This window comes from Somniosus microcephalus, chromosome 10, assembly GCF_052327205.1.
Source record: "Somniosus microcephalus isolate GS21.2 chromosome 10, FLI_Smic_1.0, whole genome shotgun sequence".
Taxonomy (NCBI): domain Eukaryota; kingdom Metazoa; phylum Chordata; class Chondrichthyes; order Squaliformes; family Somniosidae; genus Somniosus; species Somniosus microcephalus.
The window spans coordinates 206687860-206711819 of NC_140996.1; the positions used below are offsets into that span (position 1 = coordinate 206687860).

General features: G+C 48.1%; 1 protein-coding gene across 1 annotated transcript in view; it reads left to right on the forward strand.

Annotated features, from left to right (window-relative positions):
• Nucleotides 1-23960, forward strand: part of LOC147112042 (von Willebrand factor A domain-containing protein 3B-like) — a 332584-nt gene that overhangs the window by 13373 nt on the left and 295251 nt on the right. The window contains 5 exon segments of the mRNA XM_085999537.1: nt 148-307; nt 1048-1217; nt 7112-7233; nt 10987-11103; nt 17967-18160. Coding sequence (XP_085855663.1) covers nt 148-307; nt 1048-1217; nt 7112-7233; nt 10987-11103; nt 17967-18160 — 763 coding nt within the window.

Consider the following 23960-nt stretch of genomic DNA (forward strand, 5'->3'; position numbering starts at 1 on the left):
TGTGTTCAGATAATGAATGAATGGAAGTACAAAGTAAAAACGTGTTCACAGGTGAGGCACATGGAATATATTTTGACCCCTGTACATGCTGAACCATATGTTAATTCAGTAGTTAATCTATGTTTTCTTGTTGCTAATGATCTATAGGGCCGCTGAAGAAATGGTTATATGGCAGGACAAAGCTGTCCCCGTTACTGCACAGACAATAGTCTCAGCAATCGATTGGATAAGGAATCTTCGCCATATGCCAGCTACTAGCAAGACAAGTTCAGTGGAGGCTGTGTTACGAGCAACGAGTGATAAAACTGTGAGACTTGGTTCATTTGGGCGGGCCATTAACATTCAAAACTATATTAGTAGGCCCTATCAAATGCCAATTGATAAAAACATCTTACAGCGGAAGTAGATATTAGCCGAAATTTAACAATTTCATTGAAGTGTTCGAAAAACCTCGATCTTAACCACATAGCCGATAAGCTGTAAAAGAACAAAAAAAATTGATTATTTTAGATTTAGGACATTTATTTCTATTACCAGTGATGCCAGCATAGATTAATGAAACACAAAACAACATTGAAAAAGAAATGCAGTTAACTTTATATTTTTGATTGGAAAAATGCAGGAACAAATTATACAGCCCACATTATTGTGGAGCAGATTTTATGAATTAGTGCTCTCGGCACATGGCTTTGCACATTAGGAGCCTATATGGGCATTTAGGCACCATCATAAAATTTCCCGATGGCCGCTCCTGTCATGTGATGTGCTGTGCCTACATAATTGGCGTAACTTTGATCAGACAAGGAATTTTTATTAGATAAAGTCAGTACATAGTTACAGGAAGAATGCATAATGGGGAACAGTGAAAGAACCACTTTTCTTAGGTGCGAACTGTCTTTCCTCGTAATTCATGAGAGACAGAGTCACACGTGAATCATGAAGGTGACTTTCCTTTGCTCCTAGAATAAATTGGTTATTCCACTATTCCCCTGTGTTTATTCATAAGAAGAATCCGTGCAATATTTCTACTGTTGTTTTTTTTTTCAGATTGAAGCCGTTTACTTTTTCGCTGCTGGTGATGGTCCCGAGGCGATGAGGGAGCTTCTGCGTCAGAAGTTGGCCAAGAGCCCGTGCTCAGTCCACACGATATCGTTCAACGCCAAGGAGGAAGCAACAATTCGGTTTCTGAAAGAATTAGCTCATTTTACTGCAGGAAGGTACAGCAGCACGTGAGACAATGGATAAATCCTACTTGATAATTTTTGGCTTTATTGAGCATTGGAACATTAATAGAAGCCTCATTTCTGATTTTTTTTTAACATGTTAAATGTCAGATACTGACAATTCATGTGTGAAATAACACTAAGGCTGGAATTTTGCCAGCGCGCAGAGGGCGGGTTCGGAAGGCGGGTCCGCTGTCAAAATCAAAAAGATTGATAGCGTGTCAGTATCCCGCTGTAAACCCACCTCCTTGTCAGTTTCCCAAGTGTTGGGTCTGTCATCCCTGAACAGACCCGACACCAAGTGGCAGGTCAGCCAATTTAGATACTTAAAAGCTTGTTAAAAGGTAGTTAAGCAGGATATTGGCATGTACTTACCATTTTACCAGCTTTTCTACGAGCTTCCCGGCACAGGAGGATCACGTCAGGTAAGTAGGTCGGGTGTTGTGTCAGCATGGAATGATTTACTAACCTGACAGCTGCAAATGTTCTATGAAAGTTCCCATTTCATAGGTCTTCACTTTCCAAGGTTAGAAGCAGATGCTTATTGCATTTGGAAGACATTGAGCTTTATGCAGCTAGCAAGTGTTTGGAGCAAACTCTCTATCCATTGTCAGCTCATTGGAACAATCTCTGTCACCATCGACAGATCGCTTCTGTCATCTCAACTTCATCTGCCATCTATTCCATCAACATCGGTGCCCTTGAAAAAAATCTCACCTTGGTTCTCAGAATCCCAACACGATCAGCCCCAACACCAGCAGCACCAACATCTACACCAACCTTCTCTGCAATCAACTGATGCTGCACAGGACACAGGGCATCATCACCTATGCACATTGCTGCCCGGGACGCCAGCGATGGCCTCACCATGTCCAGATTTACTTCATTTAACACTGTACACCCTGGCTGCCACATGATGCGCCAGGTTGGCACCACCCCACACCAGCAGCATAAAGCATCCCGACAATGTCCAAACCATTCCTTTCACACTCATCACCATTGGGAGGGCGGGGTGGGGGGGATGTTATATATCACCATTCACTGGAACTCACTAAGACACTTCCAAAGGTGCACACAAATCTGTCCAAGAAGGCAAAGTGTTGAAAATAAAGATTTCAATGCTTGACAACACATTAACAGAAACTTTACACGAACATTGGCTAAAGGACACAACTGCCTACCCTTGTGTGTTGTTAGTTTGAATGATTAGACAAGGATGATGGCGAGTGTGAGGGGTGGCTAGTGAGATGGAGAAGTGATAACATAGATAGGGAGGGATGGGTGGAGGTGTAAGGTAAGTTGGTGTGAGTAAGGATGTCCAGGAGTAGGGTAGGGAAGGCAGAGTGATGGGGATGTGATGAGTGGCACAGGAGGTTGAGATTGAGTGTGGCTTTGCAGCAACGTTTCATGATCTACTGAGATCATTGAAAGGTTTGCGCCACTGCAGCCTGGTCCTCCCGACAACATCCCTGCTTGTGTCCTCCTGTGCAATGTGCAACCAGGCTGCATTGATCTCCTGGGGAGGTTTCTTCTGCCCATTGGAAGGGAAGAGAACCTCCCTGCGTGCTGTGACTCCCTCCATAAGCATATGGAGGGAGTCATGGGAGAGCCTGGGTGCAGCCGTGCATCTCTGTGCAGTGCTTGTCAGTGTTTGCAGCACCTCAATGCTGTAGAACACTGACAGCACAACTGTCAAAATGAATGTGGCCACGGTCCCTTTAAGGAAACTGGCTGATGACGCGTCATCAAACCCGTTTCATATTAATTGGCCGGGAACCTCGCAGAGCGGGCTTAACAAGCCCAATCAACTGAAAATCACGTTAGTCCCCACACGCCATGGACATCGCCCACCCCGGACCCGCCGAGGTTGGAAAAATCCAGCCCTAAATGTTTAGTAGCAGAATGTGCAGCTCCAGAATTCAGTTTTTGATGCATCAATGTCCTACCATAAGTAATGTCTCCTCAGCGACAATGAATCAATGTTCTTTCATTCACAGACCATCCTAATTCACTCACACCCAGGGGTTTCCCGAGTTACAGGTTAATTAAACTGTAGAAAGAACGGCCATATCCTTTATTACTTCTTCCCATTTTCCCCTTAACCTTCGTTCTTTTGGCATGGTGGGGCATTCTGGGTTATGTACTTTCCCAAGACCATCATCAGTGTAGCTCTGCGATTTGTAGACGGAGGAGACAACCAACAGTGTTCTCCAAGATTATCTTTCATACAGTTACCTGAATCACAACTGACCAAGATCCCCCAAATAAAGCATGCATGTCCAAGTCTCAGGAATCCTTGGGCAGGAACTTTAGATTTCTGTTTTTAAAATGAGAGGCCTTCGTGAAGGGCCAAGGCCTATGATACATTACTGCACCAAACAGTTAAATACTCAGCTGAATGTGTTGCCAACTGATGCAAAATAGCTATCATTTAACGAGTGCCATGAAATAAAAAAGTTACTGGTACATTTTTTAATTAATTCCAATTTGAGATATAACGAGTGACAAATCACATTTTCACTTAAGATAACTGGTAATGCTATGACATTATCTACTTCAGGCCTGGGATTTCGGAGTAATTATCTTGATGTGCAGTCTGCTTATGGCCTGGAGTTTAGGAGCTATTATTTAGTACACAAACCCATCTTATGAACTTTTTAAAATGTTAAATGGTACTTGTGTCATTTTGGTGAGTATTTCTTTTCCTTTTATTCAGCAGATGAAAAATTGTACTTTTTGTAGTCAGGAAAAAGCCCTAAAGCCAGAGGATAGGTTAATCCATTTAACATTGCTGCCAACCTTTGGAAAATATTTCAGTCCATTTGAAGAGATTGAACCCATTTTCATTGTAAACAGCTTGCTCCAACCTAACGCAAGTCGGGTTATTCCACACTTCCACGTTATAATTTTGGGACACTCCATTTTGTTGATTAAAAAAGGAATCTTTTGGTCTCTCTTGTTCTTTCATCAGGTAAGTATGTCAGCAGGAGGGAAATGGAAAACATCTTTGTCATCAGAGTTGAAATGGCTTAATGATTTTGTTACAATAGTGCATAGAATAATTTCAGCCCCTTAGTGTCACCATCAGCCAATCCCAGGTAACACTCTCTTCACTCTATCACAGCACTTAAGTCGCCAACTCAACACCAGAAGAGCACTTCCTATTAGACTAGTGGCCACATAGCTGTTGACTGAATTACCATTTTTTTGTGCCGAATTATAAGCAATTGGGATCTAAATTCAACATCGTTGCGCCCATTTTCCAGGCGTGAAATGGACGCAACAATAACCAATTTAGCAGGGCTGGGGCCTGCGCCCGATCTGCATGGGGTTCAGGTCACTGTTAGAGAGATGGCTTTTTTTTTTAAAAGGCACCCCTGGCAGCCGCCTGAAATGAACGCAGTCCTCTTTTCAATATTAAAATGAGGCTTCTGCGCCCATTTCCGTTTAGACTCGTTTCCGGATCTTAAGCTGCCTAACCAATGGGCCGGAATTTTCTGAGGTAAGAGCGGGTGGGTTGGAGGCGTGCGAGGGGTGGGGTGGGGGGAGGTGAAAGTTGAAAAAAAGTGAACCCCGACCCCGACCCCAACCCGCCTCCAACCCACCCACTTTCACCTTTCACTCAGAAGGGGTGGGCTGCAAACCCGCAGCCAGGGGGCGGGTTGGCAATTTATATATTATAATAATGAGGCCTGAAGCATCTGCTTTAACCTGCTTTGCAGGTTTTACTGCATGCGGCCGGGGATCCTGGGGCTCGGGATTCCCAGTGGCTGCAACGAGGTGGCCTCAGCCTTGGCGAGCAATGCTTGTGGGCCGGGAGGAGCTGGAGTGCTTCCTCCCGGCCCCCCAAACTCCCCCACCATCAGCCTGGCCCTCCCCGGGGTCGGGGATCGGACCCCCCCTCCCCAGGCCTGGAACAACCTCCACCCCCACCCCCACCCCCCGGATTGCGATGGCCCCAGAGTCGGGGATCGGAACCCCCGCCCCCACCCTGGGAATGGATCAGACCATGCCCCGGGCCTGGAACACCCCCTCCCCTCTGGGGGATCTGAGCCCCCCCCCCCCACCCCCGCACAGGGGATCGGACCCCCGCCCAACCATCCTGGGCCCAGCACTTACCTTTTGCTGCGGCCTCCTTCTCCGAGTTCCCCGCATGACTGGAAGCCAGCCTGTCACACAGGCTGACTTCTGGGCGGGGAACCCCTCCCTGACATCGTACGCTCTGAAGTTAAAATTCCACAGCGTGCCGGGAAACCCGACCTCCCGGGTACCCCTGCAGTGTGCGGGTGGGATCCGGGAAAATCCAGCCCATGGTCTGTTTAAGGAGGCCGCTCAAAAAATCACTCCAAAATCTTTCTTTCTGTGGAGTCATAAGGAGAAGGCCTGCTCCTCCTGGCTCCACAAAACTACTGTGGGCTGCTGCCAGCCCCCCTTCTCAATCGCCTCCCTCCCCTCCTGCACTTACTTGTGGAAATTGGCACCAGCTGAAATTAGGAACCTATGAACAGGGGTAGGCCATTCAGTCCCTCGAGCCTGTTCCACCATTCAGTTAGATCATGGCTGATCTGTACCTCATCTCCATTTACCCGCCTTTGCTCCATATCCTTTACTCAGGAACAATCTATTGATCAAAGATCTCAATTGACCACAGCCTTTTGGGGGAGAGAGTTCCAGATTTCCAATAGCCTTTGCATAAAAAGTACTTCCTGATTTCAAATTGGCCAGGCCCTGATCAGGCTGTGTTGGCTGAAGTGCCCGATTGTTGCTGTGCGCTTCCAGACTCGTGCTCTGTTGAGCGCTCCTAATCAAATTTCTGCCACATTTTGTGCTGTGGACTCAACTAGCTGAAAACAGACTTTCATGCCATCAGTTTGGCCTGGAATCAACTCCTATCCCAGATTTTGTTTCCCTAGTTCGATTTATCCCTGTTCTTTCCTGTACTGTAATTTTCTGGCCTCTTCAAATTTTTTCTGTCCTTTTCCTGTTTCTCCGTACCTCTTTTTTCCCCCCCTTTTCCTTTTCCATGTTTTGTTATGTATGACCCCAGTCCCTGGTCCTTTGAGAATCAGACCTCAATTTGAGAAGTTGTGCAATGAATTAAGAATGTGAGACCTCCATCTCTACAGTTCAGGAGGATTTCCATGTGGACCTGGTCTTCTTCCGATTTCATCATGAACAAATTAAAACAATATGAAGCATTTTTTAACTCACCAATGTCTCCATTCCTCTCCTCTCCCGAGGGTGACGATTCCTTCAGGAGGGACAGTACTACTGATTTCCCTCTGGTATCCCATCCAAGTGGTTTTTAGTCAAGTCTGAGCCTTGATGGTGATTGTTGACAGGCCGTTTGACTGCTAAAGACAATAAAGACAATCAGAGAGTTCCACTTTTCCTGAAAAACCCCAAACACATACACACCTCCAGTTTAGGAGTCACTGGCTGGTGATTAAGACTGGGAGGAATTTCTTTCCACTCCCTCACTGAGGAGTGCCGAGATAGCGCCCCTACTAGCCCTCCCACTTCTTCCCGGAGACCAGTTAACTCAGCACAGACCAGGGAATGAACCTGTGTGACTCAGTTACTGATTGGAAAACTTTACTGAGCCATCAGCAGACTTATTGGCAATGCATTTGTTACTGAATTTTGGTAACCGGTATGAATGGGGAGAGCAGCCCCTAATCATATTTACTCGCATTCGTCTGAGAAAGGCTTCAAGTCAGCTTGGAGTTATTTAGCTGATTAATGTGACCCCATTTCTGGTTTATTGCTTGGTTAACCACCTGTGAAAGCCATGTAGATGAGCAGATCCTGAAATGCTTATCATTGTGGTTCTAGTGTCGGGCTTTGTTAATATGTTCGTTAATGTACACGTACCCATATCCCGACAGATTTCATGCATTTGCTTTAATGAATGAGTATGACGACGAAACGCTTTCCTCCAATGGCTTGAAGGACACACATACCCAGGTTTCAAAAACCCATAGGAAACTTATTGCCGGTGTACCACCAGGTCAGTATGTCTAGAGGCAGTAATTATATCATGGGGATTGAACATCACCTGCAGCTATATTTCACCTGTTTACGAATATTACTGTAAAGTTTGGCATGAGTATAAAGTGGGGTAACCTGATTTATACTCTATTGACTTTTTTTTTACTAACTTTGGCAAAAAAAAGAAAATATATCGCATGTTGTTGTGTCTTCTAAATATGACATTTTACACTTCTAGGGGGAGAAATTGGGTTGAGGCGCCAAAGTGGCGCCAAGTTCGCCTGGGTGCTGATTTTTGCGCAGCGTTCGGAGCATTAACGAACATCAGAAATTCAGTTTCAGCGCCCCTAGAGGGAGACGGGGCGAGGCTCGAGGCGCTCCGCGTCCCTCTTAGGGCGCTGAAACGGAATATCGCAGCGCAACGTGCCGCAGCGCCACACGCTGCGGCACGGCACGCTGCGGTACTGCAGGCCTTCCTCCCATTGTTAAGGGGGAGGGGCCTGCAACAGCGCGATCCCCAATCGCGAGCGCCGGCAAAAGAGCCCGGCACCGAGGAGAAGTGCCGGGCTCTCGGGAAACAGCCGGCAATGCCGCGGTGGGGTCAGGAGGTCGGGGACTGAGGTGCTGGCAGGTGGCTGCCGAAAAAGGCGGCCGCCCACACCTCCACCTTAACTTGCGCCACTGCCGGCACAGCAAGGCCCCGTGAACCGGGCGCGGGTAGCGAACAGCGCTACAGCGGCGTTCGCTACCAAATATCGCGATCGGGGCGCTAATGGGACGCTGCGCACACCGATGACGTCATCGGTGGTGGCGCAGCGCAACATGCTAACGCCACCATTAGCGCCCCCGCTAAATATTGCGGGAGGCGCAGCCAGTGGCGCTACAGCCACTGACTGCCCTCTTTAGGCGCTAATAGGTGGCGCTACATACCCAATTTCTCCCCCCTAGTGTCTTATTTATCTTTTTTCTTACTATATATATATGATTCCATTTCCAAGTGCTGTAATTATTTAAATCAGTGGTGCAGAGGCGCTAATGAATAGTACTCACCTTATTATTGCTTTGCTTTGAATATATTACACATTGGCTGGATTTTGTTCTCACGATTTACATGGAGATGCAGGCTGAATTTAAGAGGAAAGCCTGCAGAGATGGAAAGAACATTAAGAGCATGCACTCAACCAGCCTGAAGCAATACCATGTTTCAGATCTGGACTTATCAGCAGTAGAAACAGCACCCGATCCCAGGACTCGCATCAGTATACCTATGATGGGAGAGGTCCGCTCAGAAAAGAAAGAAAGACTTGCATTTATATAGCGCCTTTCATGACCACCGGACGTCTCAAAGCGCTTTACAGCCAATGCAGTACTTTTTTGGAGTGTAGTCACTGTTGTAATGTGGGAAATTAGCTATTGAGAAATTATGAAATGGCCGTGCTTCTAGACCTAACTCCCGAACTTCTCAAGTGCACCCTTGAGCCCACAAGCTCAGCACTACATCAACTCTTTGGGTTTGGATTTCTGGGAAGGTGCCAGCAGAGGGGAAGGAAGCGATCATTATCTTGCTCTATACAGGAAAAGGCCCATGCACTGAGTGTGGCAATGACAGAACAATAACTCTCCTTTCTGTTCCTGGAAATGTCTTTTCATATGTCTACTCGTTTGGCTTCAGATACACTGTCACCCTGAGAAACCGGATTCACCGATGGGCGATCTCTGCCTATTGCCTGACATTTATCGCAAATTCAACCGCCCTCTGGCAGTTGCATACGTAGACCTCAAAGCAGCCTTTGATTCTGTCGACCAAAATTCCCAAATGGAAGACTCTACAAAGCATTGGTGTCCCTGACAGCCTCCTGAGGCCAAATCAAGATCTATATAATGATCTAGGACTACAGGTCCCACTGGGGAACCACAAGCCTGCAAGGTTCCTCACCAGATCTAGAGTAAAGCAGAGACACGTCCTGGCTCCAACCCTGCACTGAAGATTTGAATTGGGGTTTGGAAGGGACACTGACCTGCTCTGGATTGGAGTCATCCTCGGTTAATCTGGCTATATCAGAGCAGTAATGATCCAGTTGAACTCTCTGATGCTTGGAATGAAGCCATACAGGGAGGTCATGCACAGTCAGTGCTACGGATCTCTGCTGTCTAAACGCAATTGCTAGCTTGCTTGCAGGTTGAAGTTTTATAGAAGATCACAGAGCAATATAAAGCTTAGGGGATGTCCACTTACGTTGCTTTCATAAATTTCTGTAAGGCTTTGGCCCTGGGGTCTCGTGCAGCCCTCATTGAAACTCTGGAAGCTATGGGAGAACATGGCCAACTCTTAGATTTTATCTGGGATGTGTATCCAGCTCCAAGATCCATGTAAGGGTGAATGAATCTCACTCTCGAAAGAGGAGTTTGGCAAGTCTGTCCATTGTCACCCATCCTAGTTGATGTTTCCAACAACAATTTGCATTTGTATAGTGCCGTTAATGTAGAGAACGTTCCGAGGTGCTTTGAGGAGGCTTATGAAGATGGGGAGAGAAGAAGCAAGGTGGACTGGCTAAGTGGCAGCTTCAAAGGATAGGGCCGAGATGGCTGAAGGTTCTGCTATAGATGCTGGAGTGGAGGGACAGGGAGATGCATGAGACTGAAGGACACAAGCTGTGACGTCAAATCTGGGAAAGGTTGCAGCGGTCATGGAGGGATTCGCAAATGAGGATTTTAAATTTCATATCTTATGGGATAGAGAGCCAGTGGATGTTAGCAAGGTGTGAAGTGAGAGGGCCTTAATGCAGGACAGGGCACATAGGTTTTATATGAGTTGGAACTCTGGAGGCTGATGAGGAGGGTGCTGGAGGAGCTGAACCTGGACACAAAGTTTGGTTAGGCACATGATTGAGTTGCCAAGAGGAAATCAGATACTGTTGAATCTCTGCATCTTTAACTGGCAGAACCATTGTTTGGTGGAGGGTGAGAGGTCAAACCTACACTAGTCAGTTTGTTTTGTGCTGTATATTATTTTACTCTCTTAAATGAAGAGCATTTTAGATTGAAAGGCATTCCTCCTGAACTTTCCTTCCAGTTTAAGTGAATTTAAAATATAAAGGTTTGCCATGTGGTAAAGCTTCTCATCCAAAAGAGGAAGAGAAATTGAATTCAGAGGCTGTGTTATTTGGTTATTATTTGGCATTGATTTGAGTGCACTTTGCCTTATCCAGATGTAAGCTATTTTTACTTTTTCATTCTTTTCCCAAAAATGGCTGTACATAAATATTGTAGTTTATCTACTATTGTTTTTTTTATTATGACCTCTGGGCCATTATGGTGAATGAACTTGGTACATTACATTCATGTATGCCTCTTCGATAGTTGATGAATATTCATTTTTAGTCCTTTCTTAACCAACATGATATAAGCCAGAACAGACAATGTCAGCTAATGAGAACTACTATGACAAGATCCATTTAAGCAGAATGTTTGTTTAAGCTACAGTTAATTCTTCCATATACTTAAAGTGCTTGGTGACTGACTCCATGTTGGCAATTTGTAAACACACATTCTAGCGCTAAGCCACGTAGACTACAAGGCTTCGGGTTCAGTTTTTGCTTTGTGCTGAGGTTTATAGCATATCTGATCAGCTAAGTTTGTTACATTCTTTTCACTTGCGTCTTAACAAACAGATCCCTTCAGTAAACCTTGCTTAAGCTATAAGACTGTGCTTAAAGATCTAATTGATAAATATTGTAACAAATCAACAAGTGTAACTCACGTGTGTTTTCAGGAGCTGGAGTCAGAGAAGACGTGTTCCTCATCTGGTGTGAGATAGAGGAGGCCAGAAACACATTGGCAGAAGTTCACACCATTTTAATGGATGCCCCTCAGCCTATGATTAATGCAGGTATTGCATTTTAATGATTACACCTTGATGCTATAAATCATTAACATTGGAGCAACTGTGCAGTTCAACATGTTACTGTGTTAGAAATCTGTACAGTTGAGTGACAGGGTCTATTCTAATCAATTCCTGGTCTCCTCTGGGCTGTCTGGAGGAGGACGAGTGAAGGAAGATTTTTACCCAGTCTCAAAAGGAAGAGAAGCTCATAAAAAAAATAATCAGAGTTCGAGTAAACCCACGTTCTTCCCACATCTTCCAATGACTGACTTAAAGCGTGGTTGTGGTAGAGGCCAGGGAACAGATTGTCTCTTTGCACTCTCTCTGCCAGGGCTAGTGGGTGGCATGGCAAGGTTAAAAAACTAAAATAATCATTAAGGGGGTCTAATGTAACACTGGTTGTCTAGCTAACTGGTTGTTTGTCAGTTTGGGTATTTTTTCATCCACCAGCAAAAGGTTGAAGATTGAGAGGGGATCTTATTGAAACATATAAGATTCTGAAGGGGCTTGACAGGGTAGATGCGGAGAGGATATTTCCCCTCGTGGGGGAATCTAGAACTAGGGGGCATAATTTCAGAATAAGGGGGCACCCATTTAAATCGGAAATGAGGAGGAATTTCTTCTCTCAGAGGGTTGTGAATCTTTGGAATTCTCTTTCCCAGAGAGCTGTGGAAGCGGAGTCATTGAATATATTTAAGGTGGAGATAGACAGATTTTTGAAAGGTAATGGAGTCAAGGGTTATGGGGAGCGGGCAGGGAAGTGGAGTTGAGGCCAAGATCAGATCAGCCATGATCTTATTGAAGGGCGGAGCAGGCTCGAGGGGCCAAATGACCTCCTCCTGCTCCTACGTCTTATGTTCTTATGTTGCTGGCAATCTTCTCTTTGCATTCTGGTAATCAATATTCTTGGGAGAAATACAGAAAAATGCAACTAGCAATATTTAAATCATTTAGATTGTAAAACTGAAGAAGAATTTAATTGCTGCATTCACATTTTTACTGCAATTGGTGCAATTGTGACTCAGCAGTATACAGTTGGAGCAACAATTAAAAGCTGGTAAAATAATGCCCTCCATTGAAACTGATGCAAATGCCAAATGGAGGTTAGTAGTAATACAACCATAAAGAATAACCATAGAATCATAGAATGATACAGCACAGAAGGAGGCCATTCGACCCATGTGCCTGTGCCGGCTCTTTGAAAGAGCTTTCCAATTAGTCCCACCCCCCTGCTATTTCCCCACAGTCCTGCAATTTTTCTCCCTTCAAGTATTTATTCAATTCCCTTTTGAAAGTTATTAGTAAATCTGCTTCCACCACCCTTTCAGGCAGTGCATTCCAGATCATAACCACTCGCTGTGTAAATTTGTTTTCCCTTATGTCGACTCTGGTTCTTTTGCCAATTACCTTAAATCTGTGTCCTCTGCTTACCGACCCATCTGCCACTGGAAACAGTTTCTCCTTATTTACTCTATCAAAACCATTCATGATTTTGAACGCATTTATAAAATCTCCTCTTAACCTTCTCTGCTCTAAGAAGAACAACCCCAGTTTCTCTAGACTCTCCATGTAACTGAAGTCTTTCATCCCTGGTACCATTCTAGTAAATCTCCTCTGCACCCTCTCTAAGGCCTTCCTAAAGTGTGGTGCCCAGAATTGGCCACAATACTCCATCTGGGGCCAAACCAGTGTTTTATAAAAGTTCAGCATAATTTCCATGCTTTTGTGCTCTCTGTCTCTATTTATAAAGCCAAGGATCCCATATGCCTTTTTAACAGCCTTCTCAACTTGTCCTGCCACCTGCAAAGACTTGTGTACACACCCCCCCAGATCGCTCTATTTCTGCACCCCCTTTAAAATTGTACTGTTTAGTTTATATTGCCTCTCCTCATTCTTCCAACCAAAATGAATCACTTCACACTTCTCTGTGTTAAGTTTCATCTGCCACGTGTCTGCCCATTTCACCAATCTGTCTATGTCCTCATGAAATCTGTTACTATCCTCCTCACTGTTTACGACATTTCTGATTTTTGTCATCTGCAAACTTTGAAATGATGCCCTGTATACCCAAATCCAGGTCATTAATACATATCAAAGAGAGCAGTGGTCCCAACAGCGACCCCTGGGGGTCACCACAGCACTCTTCCCTCCAGTCTGAAAAACAACTGCTTACTACTAGGGGTAGATTTTCCTGAAGCTGTCGGGAAGGAGGCGGGACTACAACTTTCGGGTTTTAGTCCCGCCTATATCGACGTCTGGCCAATCCACGCGATTTTCCCTCGATTGACCTTGTTGAGCCCGCCCAGTGGGCTCAGCAGGCCAATTAAGGGCCACCCGGCAACAGGTGACGTCACAGACTGAAATTTCATCTGTCAAGAGGTGTTGCCAGATGAAATATCAGTGTTTCACAGCTGTTTGAAGCTGTCAAACACTGACAGTCTGACTACTAACCTGAGTCCTTCTACACAGACTCAGTTAGAACTGTCACCGGCAATGAAAGCTGAAGGCTGTCACTTTTGACAGCTCGCAGCCATTTTGCTTTCAGTGCCGGCTGAGTGATGGACTCACGAAACCTAGAGGAAGAAAGGCTGTTAAGGTAAGTACAGGTAATTTAAACTTCTTTACACACTTTAGACACACCAAACACATTTACCTTTGCACTCATGCACCCATCACTCACCTGAACACCGTCATCGCGACCCCTCCAAGTCCTTCAACCCGACGGCCCGCCTGCTCTAACCTGCCGTGGTTTGGAGCCGTCGGGAATCCCACACGACACCCCTCAAAATAGGGATTAGGCTAAAAACTGCCTGTTAACTACCTGTTAGCAGGCAGTTAATTGGCACTAATCCCTTCCCGCCTCGGGTCGGCGGGTCCCAGTGCGAGGCGGGTACCCGCCTCCCCTGAAACTTACGTGGAGGCGGGTTTTGGGCGGGATGGTGTCGGGACCCCCGAATTCGGGATTTCCCCCCCACCACACGCCTGAAACCCCGCCTGACGGCTCCAGGAAAATCGACCCCCTACTCTCTGCTTTCTGTCCCTTAGCCAATTACATATCCACACCACCACTGCCCCTTTAATCCCATGGGCTTCAATTTTGCTAACAAGTCTATTATGTGGTACTTTATCAAACGCCTTTTGAAAGTCCATATAAACAACAACAACCGCACTACTCTCATCAACCCTCTCCATTACATTATCAGGTTATTCATACACTAATGCTTTTAACAAATCTGCGCTGACTTTCATTTATTAACCCATATTTTTCCAAGTGCCAATTAATTTTGTTCCGGATTATTGTCTCTAAAAGTTTCCCCACCACCGACGTTAGGCTGACTGGCCTGAAGTAGCCTGGTTTAATCCCTTTCCCCTTTTTTGAACACGGTTTTAATATTTGTAGTCCTCTGGCACCACTCCCATATCTAAGGTGGATTAGAAGACTGTGGCCCAAGCCTCCGCACTTTCCACCTTTACTTCCTTCAGCAACCTAGGATACATCCCATCTGGACCCCCTGGGTGATGTTTATACTTTGAGTGCTGACAACCTATTTAGTACCTCTTTATCTATTTTTATCCTATCCAATTTCTCTACTACCTCCTCCTTTACTGCTACATTGGCAGCATCCTCTTCTTTAGTGAAGACAGATGCAAAGTACTCATTTAGTACCATGGCCATGCCCTCTGCCTCCACAAGAAGATCTCCTTTTTGGTCCCGACTCAGCCCCACCCTTCCTTTGACTACCCTTTAACTATTTATACGTTTCTAAAAGACTTTTGGGTTCCATTTTATGTTGATTGCTAATCTATTCTCATACACTCTCTTTGCCACTCTTAATCATTTTTCAATTCTCCCCTGTACTTTCTGTATTCAGCTGGTTCTCTACTAATTATGAACCCAACATTTATCCTAAGCCTCTTTTTTTCTGTTTCATTTTAATCTCTATGGCCTAGAAATTCGGTTGGTAGCGCCAGCGATTAGCACCTAAAGAGCCCGAGAATTGGGGCGTTACCCAATTTTCGGGCGGGCGCAGTGAATATAGCGCCACCTCCCATATTGAGTATCCTTTTAGCACCGGCGCTAACTCTTTTCGCTCGTCCGCGGGCGCAGGCAGATCATGACGTCATTTCAGTGTGCAACGCCTTTTTGGCGCCCCGGTGCAGATATTCGGTGACGCCCGCAACCTTTTCGCCTGGCGCTATTAGTGACAGTTGGATGGAGCGTTCCCAGGCCTTTCTCGGACTCGGGGGGCGCTATTTAAAGGGACAGCACTAGTATAAAAGCTGCAGCCATTTGGGCTGGCCATTCTGATCGTTGCTGGAGAGAGTTGCTGACCTGTTGGACAGTAATTTTCTCATTGAGCCTTCGGAGGCACTGGCACTGGCAGCTTGAGGGCCCGGCTCCCGAGCTGGTGATGCAGCATCTGAAAGCAGGGAGGTGGAAGAGTGGCTTTAGCAAAAGGACAGCTTGGCAGCAAGGGATGCCAGATTGCGGCAAGGCTATGACATGGGTCCACAGTGAGAAAGCATGCTGGCGGGGGGAACAAGTGGAAGGAGACAGTTGTAAAAGGTGAGAACCTTACCATCGCTGTCGACAATGGGGTCGGCAGCTGCAGTGGTTACAGGACCACTCAGACGTCCTCCAAGAATCTGGTGGACTCTCTCCTTGAGATCCGTGAGAGTGACCACTGTGGAGGCCCTCCACCGGTGCAAAGCTGGTCTTTGCCAATCCTCGCCAGCTTGGACTGCAGGGGAAAGGAGGGGAAGTTATGTTACATGATGCCCTGAGTGATCATCTCATGCCCCCCATGGTGCAAGAGCCCTTACATGACGCCTTGAGTCAAATGTGCATGTGTGTGCCCAGAAAGGGCCATGGGTGCTTGCTGGCAGATGGCCAATGGGGCACAGCCCACCCTGTAGCCATAAAGTCAGGTGCAAATGAGGGGATGCAGAAGTTTGCAGAAACAACACTCACCCTCACGACCTGAGTGAGGTCGTTGAATTTCTTTCTGCATTGGACAGGGCTCCTGGTCACCATGCTGCTGGAGTTGACCCTCTGGCATACATCCCTCCAAGGTCGTCGGTAGTCCTTATGATTCGGCCTCGTGCCATTGTCTGGGTAGAGAACATCTCGCCGGCGCTCCACTGCGGCCACCAATTGCTCCAGAGCCTCATTGGTGAAGCGCTCTGCTCTCTGTCTCACCTTCTCCATCTGGTCCAAGTTTTTAGCGCCAGAGAAGGGCCTGCGCCGATTCTGAGGCCTGCAAGGTGAAGAGTGTGGATGCTGAAGCTGACTGACCCACCCCTTTAAGAGCTGGCCGGCGCCTGGAAGTCTTGTGGTCATCAGTAATAGAGAGCACCTGTGCTGCGCCCGTCCGCTCCGATATTGGGTTGCGCCTGAATTCGCGCCTCAATCCCCTTTAGGGGCGATGCAACCCAATATCGCGCCAGGCGGCGATAAGTTTTGTCTGGCTATAAACTTTGCGCAGCGCCAGTTCTAACGCCTCAAGCGGGGCTATACCCAATTTCTAGGCCTATATCTTTAGTCATCCAGAGAGCTCTAGCTTTGGATACCCTTCCTTTCCCCCTCATAGGACTGTGTCTAGTCTGTACCCAAACCACCTTCTCTGTGAAGGCCTCCCTTTGCACATTTACTGTTTGACCTACCAATCTTTGATTCCAATCCACCTGGGCCAGACCCCTTTTCAACTCACTGAAATTAGCCCTCCTCCAGTTGAGCATTTTCACATTTGATTTTTCTTTGTCCTTTTCCATAACTGTTCTAAATTGTGATCGCTGTTTCCCAAATGCTCCCCCACTGAAACATGCTGCACTTGCCCCACCTCCTTCCCCAGAAATAGATCCTGCACTGCTTCCTTTCTTGTTGGGCTGGAAACATACTGATCAAGAAAGTTCTCTTGTACACATTTGAGGAATTCCTCCCCTTGTTTGCCCTTTACACTGCTATTTTCCCATTCTATATTAGGATAATTGACGTCCCCCATTATCACTAATCTAAGGTTCTTGCATATGTAGTTTGGTCAGAGAGTTGTTGTATCTTTACTGAATCCTGAGCCTTTGTTGACTTGTAAACTTTTTGCATCTAACTGTGAGGGTGGCTTTTAAAGGTTGGTTGTCATGGCTGCATTAATATCAACAAACCGCTCTGTATTCATTGGCAGGCCAACTGTGTAAATTGTAAAATCAAATAGAAAGAAAGCTCTTTGCCATCTAGAATTCAAGGATAAATGGAGCCAGGGTGGAAGTGTATCTGGTTAAATAAACTCAGAGATACTGTAGGTAAGACTTAACTTTTTTTTTATTCATTCATGGGATGTGGGCATCGCCGGCAAGGCCAGCATTTATTGCCCATCCCTAGTTGCCCTTGAGAAGGTGGTGATGAGCTGCCCTCTTGAACCGCTGCAGTCCGTGTGGTGAAGGTACTCCCACAGTGCTGTTAGGTAGGAAGTTCCAGGATTTTGACCCAGCGACGATGAAGGATCGGCGATATACTTCCAAGGCGATGGTGTGTGACTTGGAGGGGGACTTGGAGGTGGTGGTGTTCCCATGCGCCTGCTGCCTTTGTCCTTCTAGGTGGGAGAGGTCGCGGGTTTGGGAGGTGCTGCCGAAGAAGCCTTGGCGAGTTGCTGCAATGCATCTTGTAGAGTAAGGTTGCTATGAATTTACAAATAGATAAAGACGCTTTCTGTGGCACTCCTAATTCCCAGAATAAATGACTAATATCTGTTAGTTATAAGATCACCATCAGTTGTTGCACCTGTTTTTTGAAATGTATATATGTGCTTATATTACTCAACGATCTGTATCTATCTCATGCATTTTTTCCCTGTTTCACTTTTATGAAAAAACAGTGACTATTCTTCAGCCAGTGACACAGTCAAAAACGGAGGACTATATAACTTCCAAGAAATGGCTTGAAAAGTATGGATTGAAGGCTCGCAGATTGTCTTGCTACGATGCGCTTGCGGATTGTGCTTTTCGGCATTCTGATGGTGTAGTGGATATAAAAGGGAAGCCAGTGAATGAGTGCATTCAAACGGATGCAGTAAGTGATGTTTGAAAAATTAATTTAAAAACAGTTAACTGCTTAGTCAGCTGAAGTAAAAACTTCCATAAATTACTGGAAATGTAATTATGAAATCTTCTTGTTCCGTCTTATAGGCCTAGAAATTCAGTTGCTTGCGCCAGCCGTTAGCGCCTTAAGAGAAGTGAATTTCGGGCGCTATGCGTGTAGCGTCCGGGCGCAGCGCGATCTGCGCCTCGCCCCAAATTAAGTAGACATTTAGCGCCGGCGCAAAGTTTAGCGCGCGCTCACCTGCGCGCGCAGAAAATGGCGTCATATCCTCGTGCAACGCCCTTTGCGCGCCCCGATCCAGAACTTCAGTGGGACCGCCCCATTGTGCGGCCGGCGGCCCGCACGCTTGTTTAGTGGAACGCAACAGAGCCGACGTGGGCCCCGGGGAGCGTAAATTAAAGGGCACTTACCCTGCAATATAAAGGGCAGGCATTTTGCAGCAAACACTCTTGTGCAACGGATTTCTGGAGAGAGACCAAGGAAGACAGCTTTCTGGTTTGGGCCAACACTAGCTCAGGTATTTTTGGCTTCAGGCCAGAGCTTTGCAAGTGGCCTCTTGTATATTTGACTGTTTGGCAGCATATTATGGGGGCTGCATGGGGTGCCAACGCTGAGTTTCAGCGTCATGTCCGTAGGGCTCGCAGACGCGGTGTGAGAGGGGCAGCCCTGGCTAGACGCAGAGGGGGCAACAGGCGTCGGCAACATAGGCCTTACCCAGTCAGGGCATACCGCCAGCAGCGCTCCTACCTCAACATGAGTGGCGCGCGATGTGTAAAAAGGCTGAGATTCCGAAAGGAGGTGGTTGGAGAGATCTGCCATCTGCTTCGCAGAGATCTGCGTCCAAAGCTCAGGAGCAGGACGTCTCTGTCGGTGGAGGCGAAGGTGACGGTGGCCTTGAACTTCTATGCCACCGGCTCCTTCCAATCCGCTGCTGGGGACATTGCTAACATATCCCAGTTCGCCGTGCATTGCTGCATCCGCCAGGTGACCGATGCCCTTTTCAGAAGGAGACGCCAATTCATCTCCTTCCCCATGGCCCTGGAGAGGCAGCATCAGCGTGCACTGGGATTTGCAAGATTCGCGGCCTTCCCCTTGGTGCAGGGCGCCATTGACTGTACGCATGTGGCTTTGCGGGCACCTGTGGAGCATGCCGAGGATTACCGCAACCGGAAGGGCTACCATTCCCTCAATGTGCAGCTGGTGTGTGACCACAAGCAGCGCATCCTAGCTGTCAATGCCCGCTTTCCAGGCAGCAGCCACGATGCCTTTATCCTGCGGCAGACAACTGTGCGTGAGATGTTCGAGGCACAGCCTCCCCCAAGAGGATGGCTTCTCGGGGACAAAGGCTATCCTTTGTGTACCTGGCTCATGACCCCGCTCCGCGCGCCCAGGACCCCTGCTGAAGAGGCATACAACGAGAGTCATCAAGCAAGCAGGAACATAATCGAGCAAACAATTGGCGTCCTCAAGCAGCGGTTCCGCTGCCTGGATCGTTCCGGCGGATCTCTGCAGTATTCCCCGGACCGAGTGTCCCAATTCGTCGTTGTTTGCTGCATGCTGCACAACCTGGCTCTCCGCAGGACTCAGGCACTGCCACCTCACGTTGGACCACCACCTCAGGAGGAGGAGCAGGAGGAGCATGAGGAGGAGGAGCAGGAGGAGGAGGAGTACCATCCCAGGAGGGAGCGAGAAGGTCCAAGGGCCGTCCGTCGGCGGCTTATTGAACGTCACTTCTAAGCCCCCTGTCAGGGAATGCCTTGTGGCCATGAAGGAACATGAACGCAGCCGCTCCGCAAGCCCTCAGCCGGCGAAGGCAACAAACACTTACAGCAACAAACATGGACACTCTCTGAATAAAGAGAAATCTTTATTTTAGACCAATGAAACCCCTTCCCACATGAAACCCAGAAACATTCAACGGCCCCAAAAAACAGTACATCAAATGACTCACTCCCACAACCTGGGGAGGAATAACTAAACATTTGTTCAAAAATGGCCTTCATCCTCGGCCTTAACCCAAAAAACATCCCCAGAAACAAAACAACCATCCCCAAAAGAAACATAGGCATCGCCATATAAAATAACACTTGACCACACCGTCTACTTATTGGGCCGCGAGGGCGAGACCTTGTCGAGCCTTTTGGGGCCCCTGCCCGGCCTGCTGCTCCTCCGCAAGCTCTGCCCAGTGGCTGCTGCGAGGCTGGGGAAAGGCTCCTGAGGGTCAGATGTTCTTCCGGCAGATGCCCTTGGGGGGCGGCCTAGACGGGGTTTGCCCCTCGAGGGGCCGGCTGGTGATTGGCGCAGCTGTGCCTGGCCAACATCATTCGCAGCCGCTTGCCGTTGAGGCGCCACTGGGGGAGTGGCGGTGACGGCTGGAGGAATGTGTGCAATCTGGCGGATGGTCGGCCCTGGCTGGTGATGTGGCACTCTGGCACTCGCCCGGGCCTGCACTGCAGCATGCGCACCAATCTGCTGAAGGGCAGCCCGCTGTGCTGCTGCAGCGCGGCGGGTGTCCAAGCGATGCCTGGCTGACGCAGCGCGTGTGGCAGCAGTCAGTGCCCCTGTTGCCCTGGTCTGCGACCGCAACAGAGCAGCCACTGTCTGGACGGCACCACTGATCAGCCGGCCACTCGCGGCATGTGAGGCCCCGAACTCGCGCACACTACTAGCCAGGGACTCGATTGCCTCAGGCATCCGTGCCACTACCCCCATCAGCTCGGTGTGCCGGCAATCCGAATCCTGGGCCATTTGATCGAGGTGGCGCGCCTCCTCTGAGTTGAACGTGGCCGGACTGGAGTCCGGACTCTCCCGCTGGGGAGCAGGGGGCAGAGCTGCCCGACCCTTGCCACGTTGCCGGCGGCGACTGGGCCCAGCAACTGCACTCCCCTCCGATCCTTCCCACCTCTGGGGCGAAGGCCGCGGACCAACCGCAGCCCTCCTGGGTTGCTGGACGCCACTGGTCCCAGCAGCTCCACTCCCCTCCGACACTTCCTCCAGGCTCTCCTCCAGGGAAGACGTGTCCACTACTTCGGCATCTGCAGCCGCACCTGACTGCTGCCCTGATGGTCCGCCTTCCTGTTCCTCCTCCTCCTCCTCCTCGGAGGGGCTGTCACTGGCAGCTTCAGGGAGCTCCTCGTCACCAGCTGAAAGCAGGAAGGCACAAGAGTAGCTTTAGAGTGAGGAGAGGGCGTCAGCGAGGGAGGCATGACTGGTGGCATTCAGCGCATTGGTCGGACAATGGCAAAGGAGGTAGATCGGATGCGCAAGTGCGACGAGAGAGGTCCAAAAGGTGATGTCCATACCATTGTGGCCCAGAAGAGGGTCGGCATCTCCACAGGCGACGGGCCCAATCACCCGGGGTCCCATGAGGCGACTCACGCACTCCTCCAGGGGAGTGAGCTCCTGGATCTGGGGGCGGCCTCCCCCGGTCTGCTCCTGGTGCCTTTGGTTGTTGGCAAGTTTTGCCTGCAAGAGAAAGGATGGCCTGTAAGTACGGTGTGTAGCCCTGATGTGGTGTGCGCTGCCTCCCATGGTGGAATAGCTTGGCCAGTGTGTAGCCCTGATGTGGTGTGCACTGCCTCCCATGGTGGAATAGCTTGGCCAGTGTGTAGCCCTGATGTGGTGTGCGCTGCCTCCCATGGTGGAATAGCTTGGCCAGTGTGTAGCCCTGATGTGGTGTGCACTGCCTCCCATGGTGTCAAGTACAGAATGTGCAATTGATGTTCATGACTGTCCCATAGCTGCTGGCTGAGGGCTGGCCATTAGGGCTTTCAGGTCCCTTTGCCCATCATGTCAGGTGTACATGCAAGGATGAGGAGGAGACTGGAAAGGGTACTCACCCTGACAATCCTGGTCAGGTCATTAAACTTCTTCCGGCATTGGACATTGTCCCTGGGGGCATCGCCGGTGGCCGACACCCAGCGGGCGACCTCCCTCCAGGCTTTCCTATAGACGCTGGTGGGAGGCTTCCTGCCAGTGTCCGGGAACAAGATGTGCTGTCTCTTCTCCAAGGCCCTCACCATCACCTTCAAGTCATGGGCTGAGAAGCGCAGGGCACGCTCATGGGCCTTCTGTACCGTTGCCATGGCTCCTTCTGATCACCAGCAGTGTTCAGGCCTAGCTGGAAGGCTGCAGTGTGCAGGCCGTTGCAGCAGAGCAAGTCGACCCTTCCCCCTTTAAGAGCTGGCCGGCGCCACGGTGTCTGCTGTCAATCAAGAAATGACCGCACCTGCGCTGCGCCCGGCCTCGGCGCTATCCCTCAGCACCGCCGGCTTAGCGCCTAAAGATAGGCGTGCATCGCCAGTTTTTAGCGCTCAAGCAACCTCTTAGGGCGAAGCTACTGAATATCGGTGAAGTGCCATCGACTTTGCGCCGGGCGCAAACTTTAGCGCCCGCCCGACTTTACCGCCCCAAAAGTGGCTATACTGAATTTCTAGGCCATAATCTTTAATTCTGCATGATCTGTTATATCAATTTTTTCCAATAATTGATAACCGTATTGATGTTGCTACAAAATTAACTGCTAGGATCTGTTTCAACTCCCTCTTAAATAGGTTTGACTTACCAAACTATTAAGTTGCCCCACCTCAGTACTGTTCAGGAGCCAACTTATGAAAAGTAGTTAAATAATGAAATTGTAACACACCATTACCGTTAAGATAATATGTGAACATAGACAAAAAACATAGCAAAATAGGAGCAGGAGTAGGCCCTTCGGCCCTTCGAGCCTGCTCCGCCATTCAATATGATCATGGCTGATCCTCTATCTCAATACAATATTCCCGCTCTCTCTCCCCATACCCCTTGATGCCTTTTGTGTCTAGAAATCTATCTATCTCCTTCTTAAATATATTCAGTGACTTGGCCTCCACAGCCTTCTGTGGTAGAGAATTCCACAGGTTCACCACCCTCTGAGTGAAGAAATTTCTCCTCATCTCAGTCCTAAATGTCCTACCCTGTATCCTGAGACTGTGACCCTACGTTCTAGACCCCCCAGCCAGGGGAAACATCCTGCATCTAGTCTGCCTAGCCCTGTCAGAAATTTATACGTTTCAATGAGATCCCCTCTCATTCTTCTAAACTCTAGTGAAGTACCTTAGGAAGTTTTGGCACTATAAAAATGTAAGTTATTGCTGACCTGTCTCACTTTGACCTATTACATCCTTTTCATTTTTTCCTCTGTGCATGTTTGTGACCACTTCAGGCTCCGTCAGTTATCAGGACATCTTGGTGTCCCTAACTTTGAAGTATCAGTCCAATTTCATTTCAGTGCAAATCAAACTAAAACAGAGAAAACTTTTACAATAATTCAGCGATAGTATATAGAACTGATCTGTCGCTGCCCATTCCCTTTTCTAACTGCTCCAGCTTGGCCTTGGCCATGTTGACTCCCATTGCCAAACAGCCTGTTGACATTCACTGACTAAACTTGCACATGAAAATTGGCCAAGGGTAAGGACTGCTGGGTTATGTAGAACAATAAGTCTCTCATGTGAGTCATCAACTCCAGTTGAGGGGAGGAGAAAAAAAAAATGAAAGGCTCAGGGTTTCCTCGGTGTTGTCCCCACTCCAATGTGGTAACTTGGCCAGAAATGAGTCAGAACCCTGTTTACACGCATCAGTGGGGTTTCCGCTGCACTTACGGCGAAGTTACGGACATGGGACAGCGACAGCTCCAAGGAATTACCCGGCTTAAGGAAGCAACTAGCAATTTTATGACATTAGTACTAACATCCTTTAGAATTTATTTGCAGATTTAGATAGAGAATAC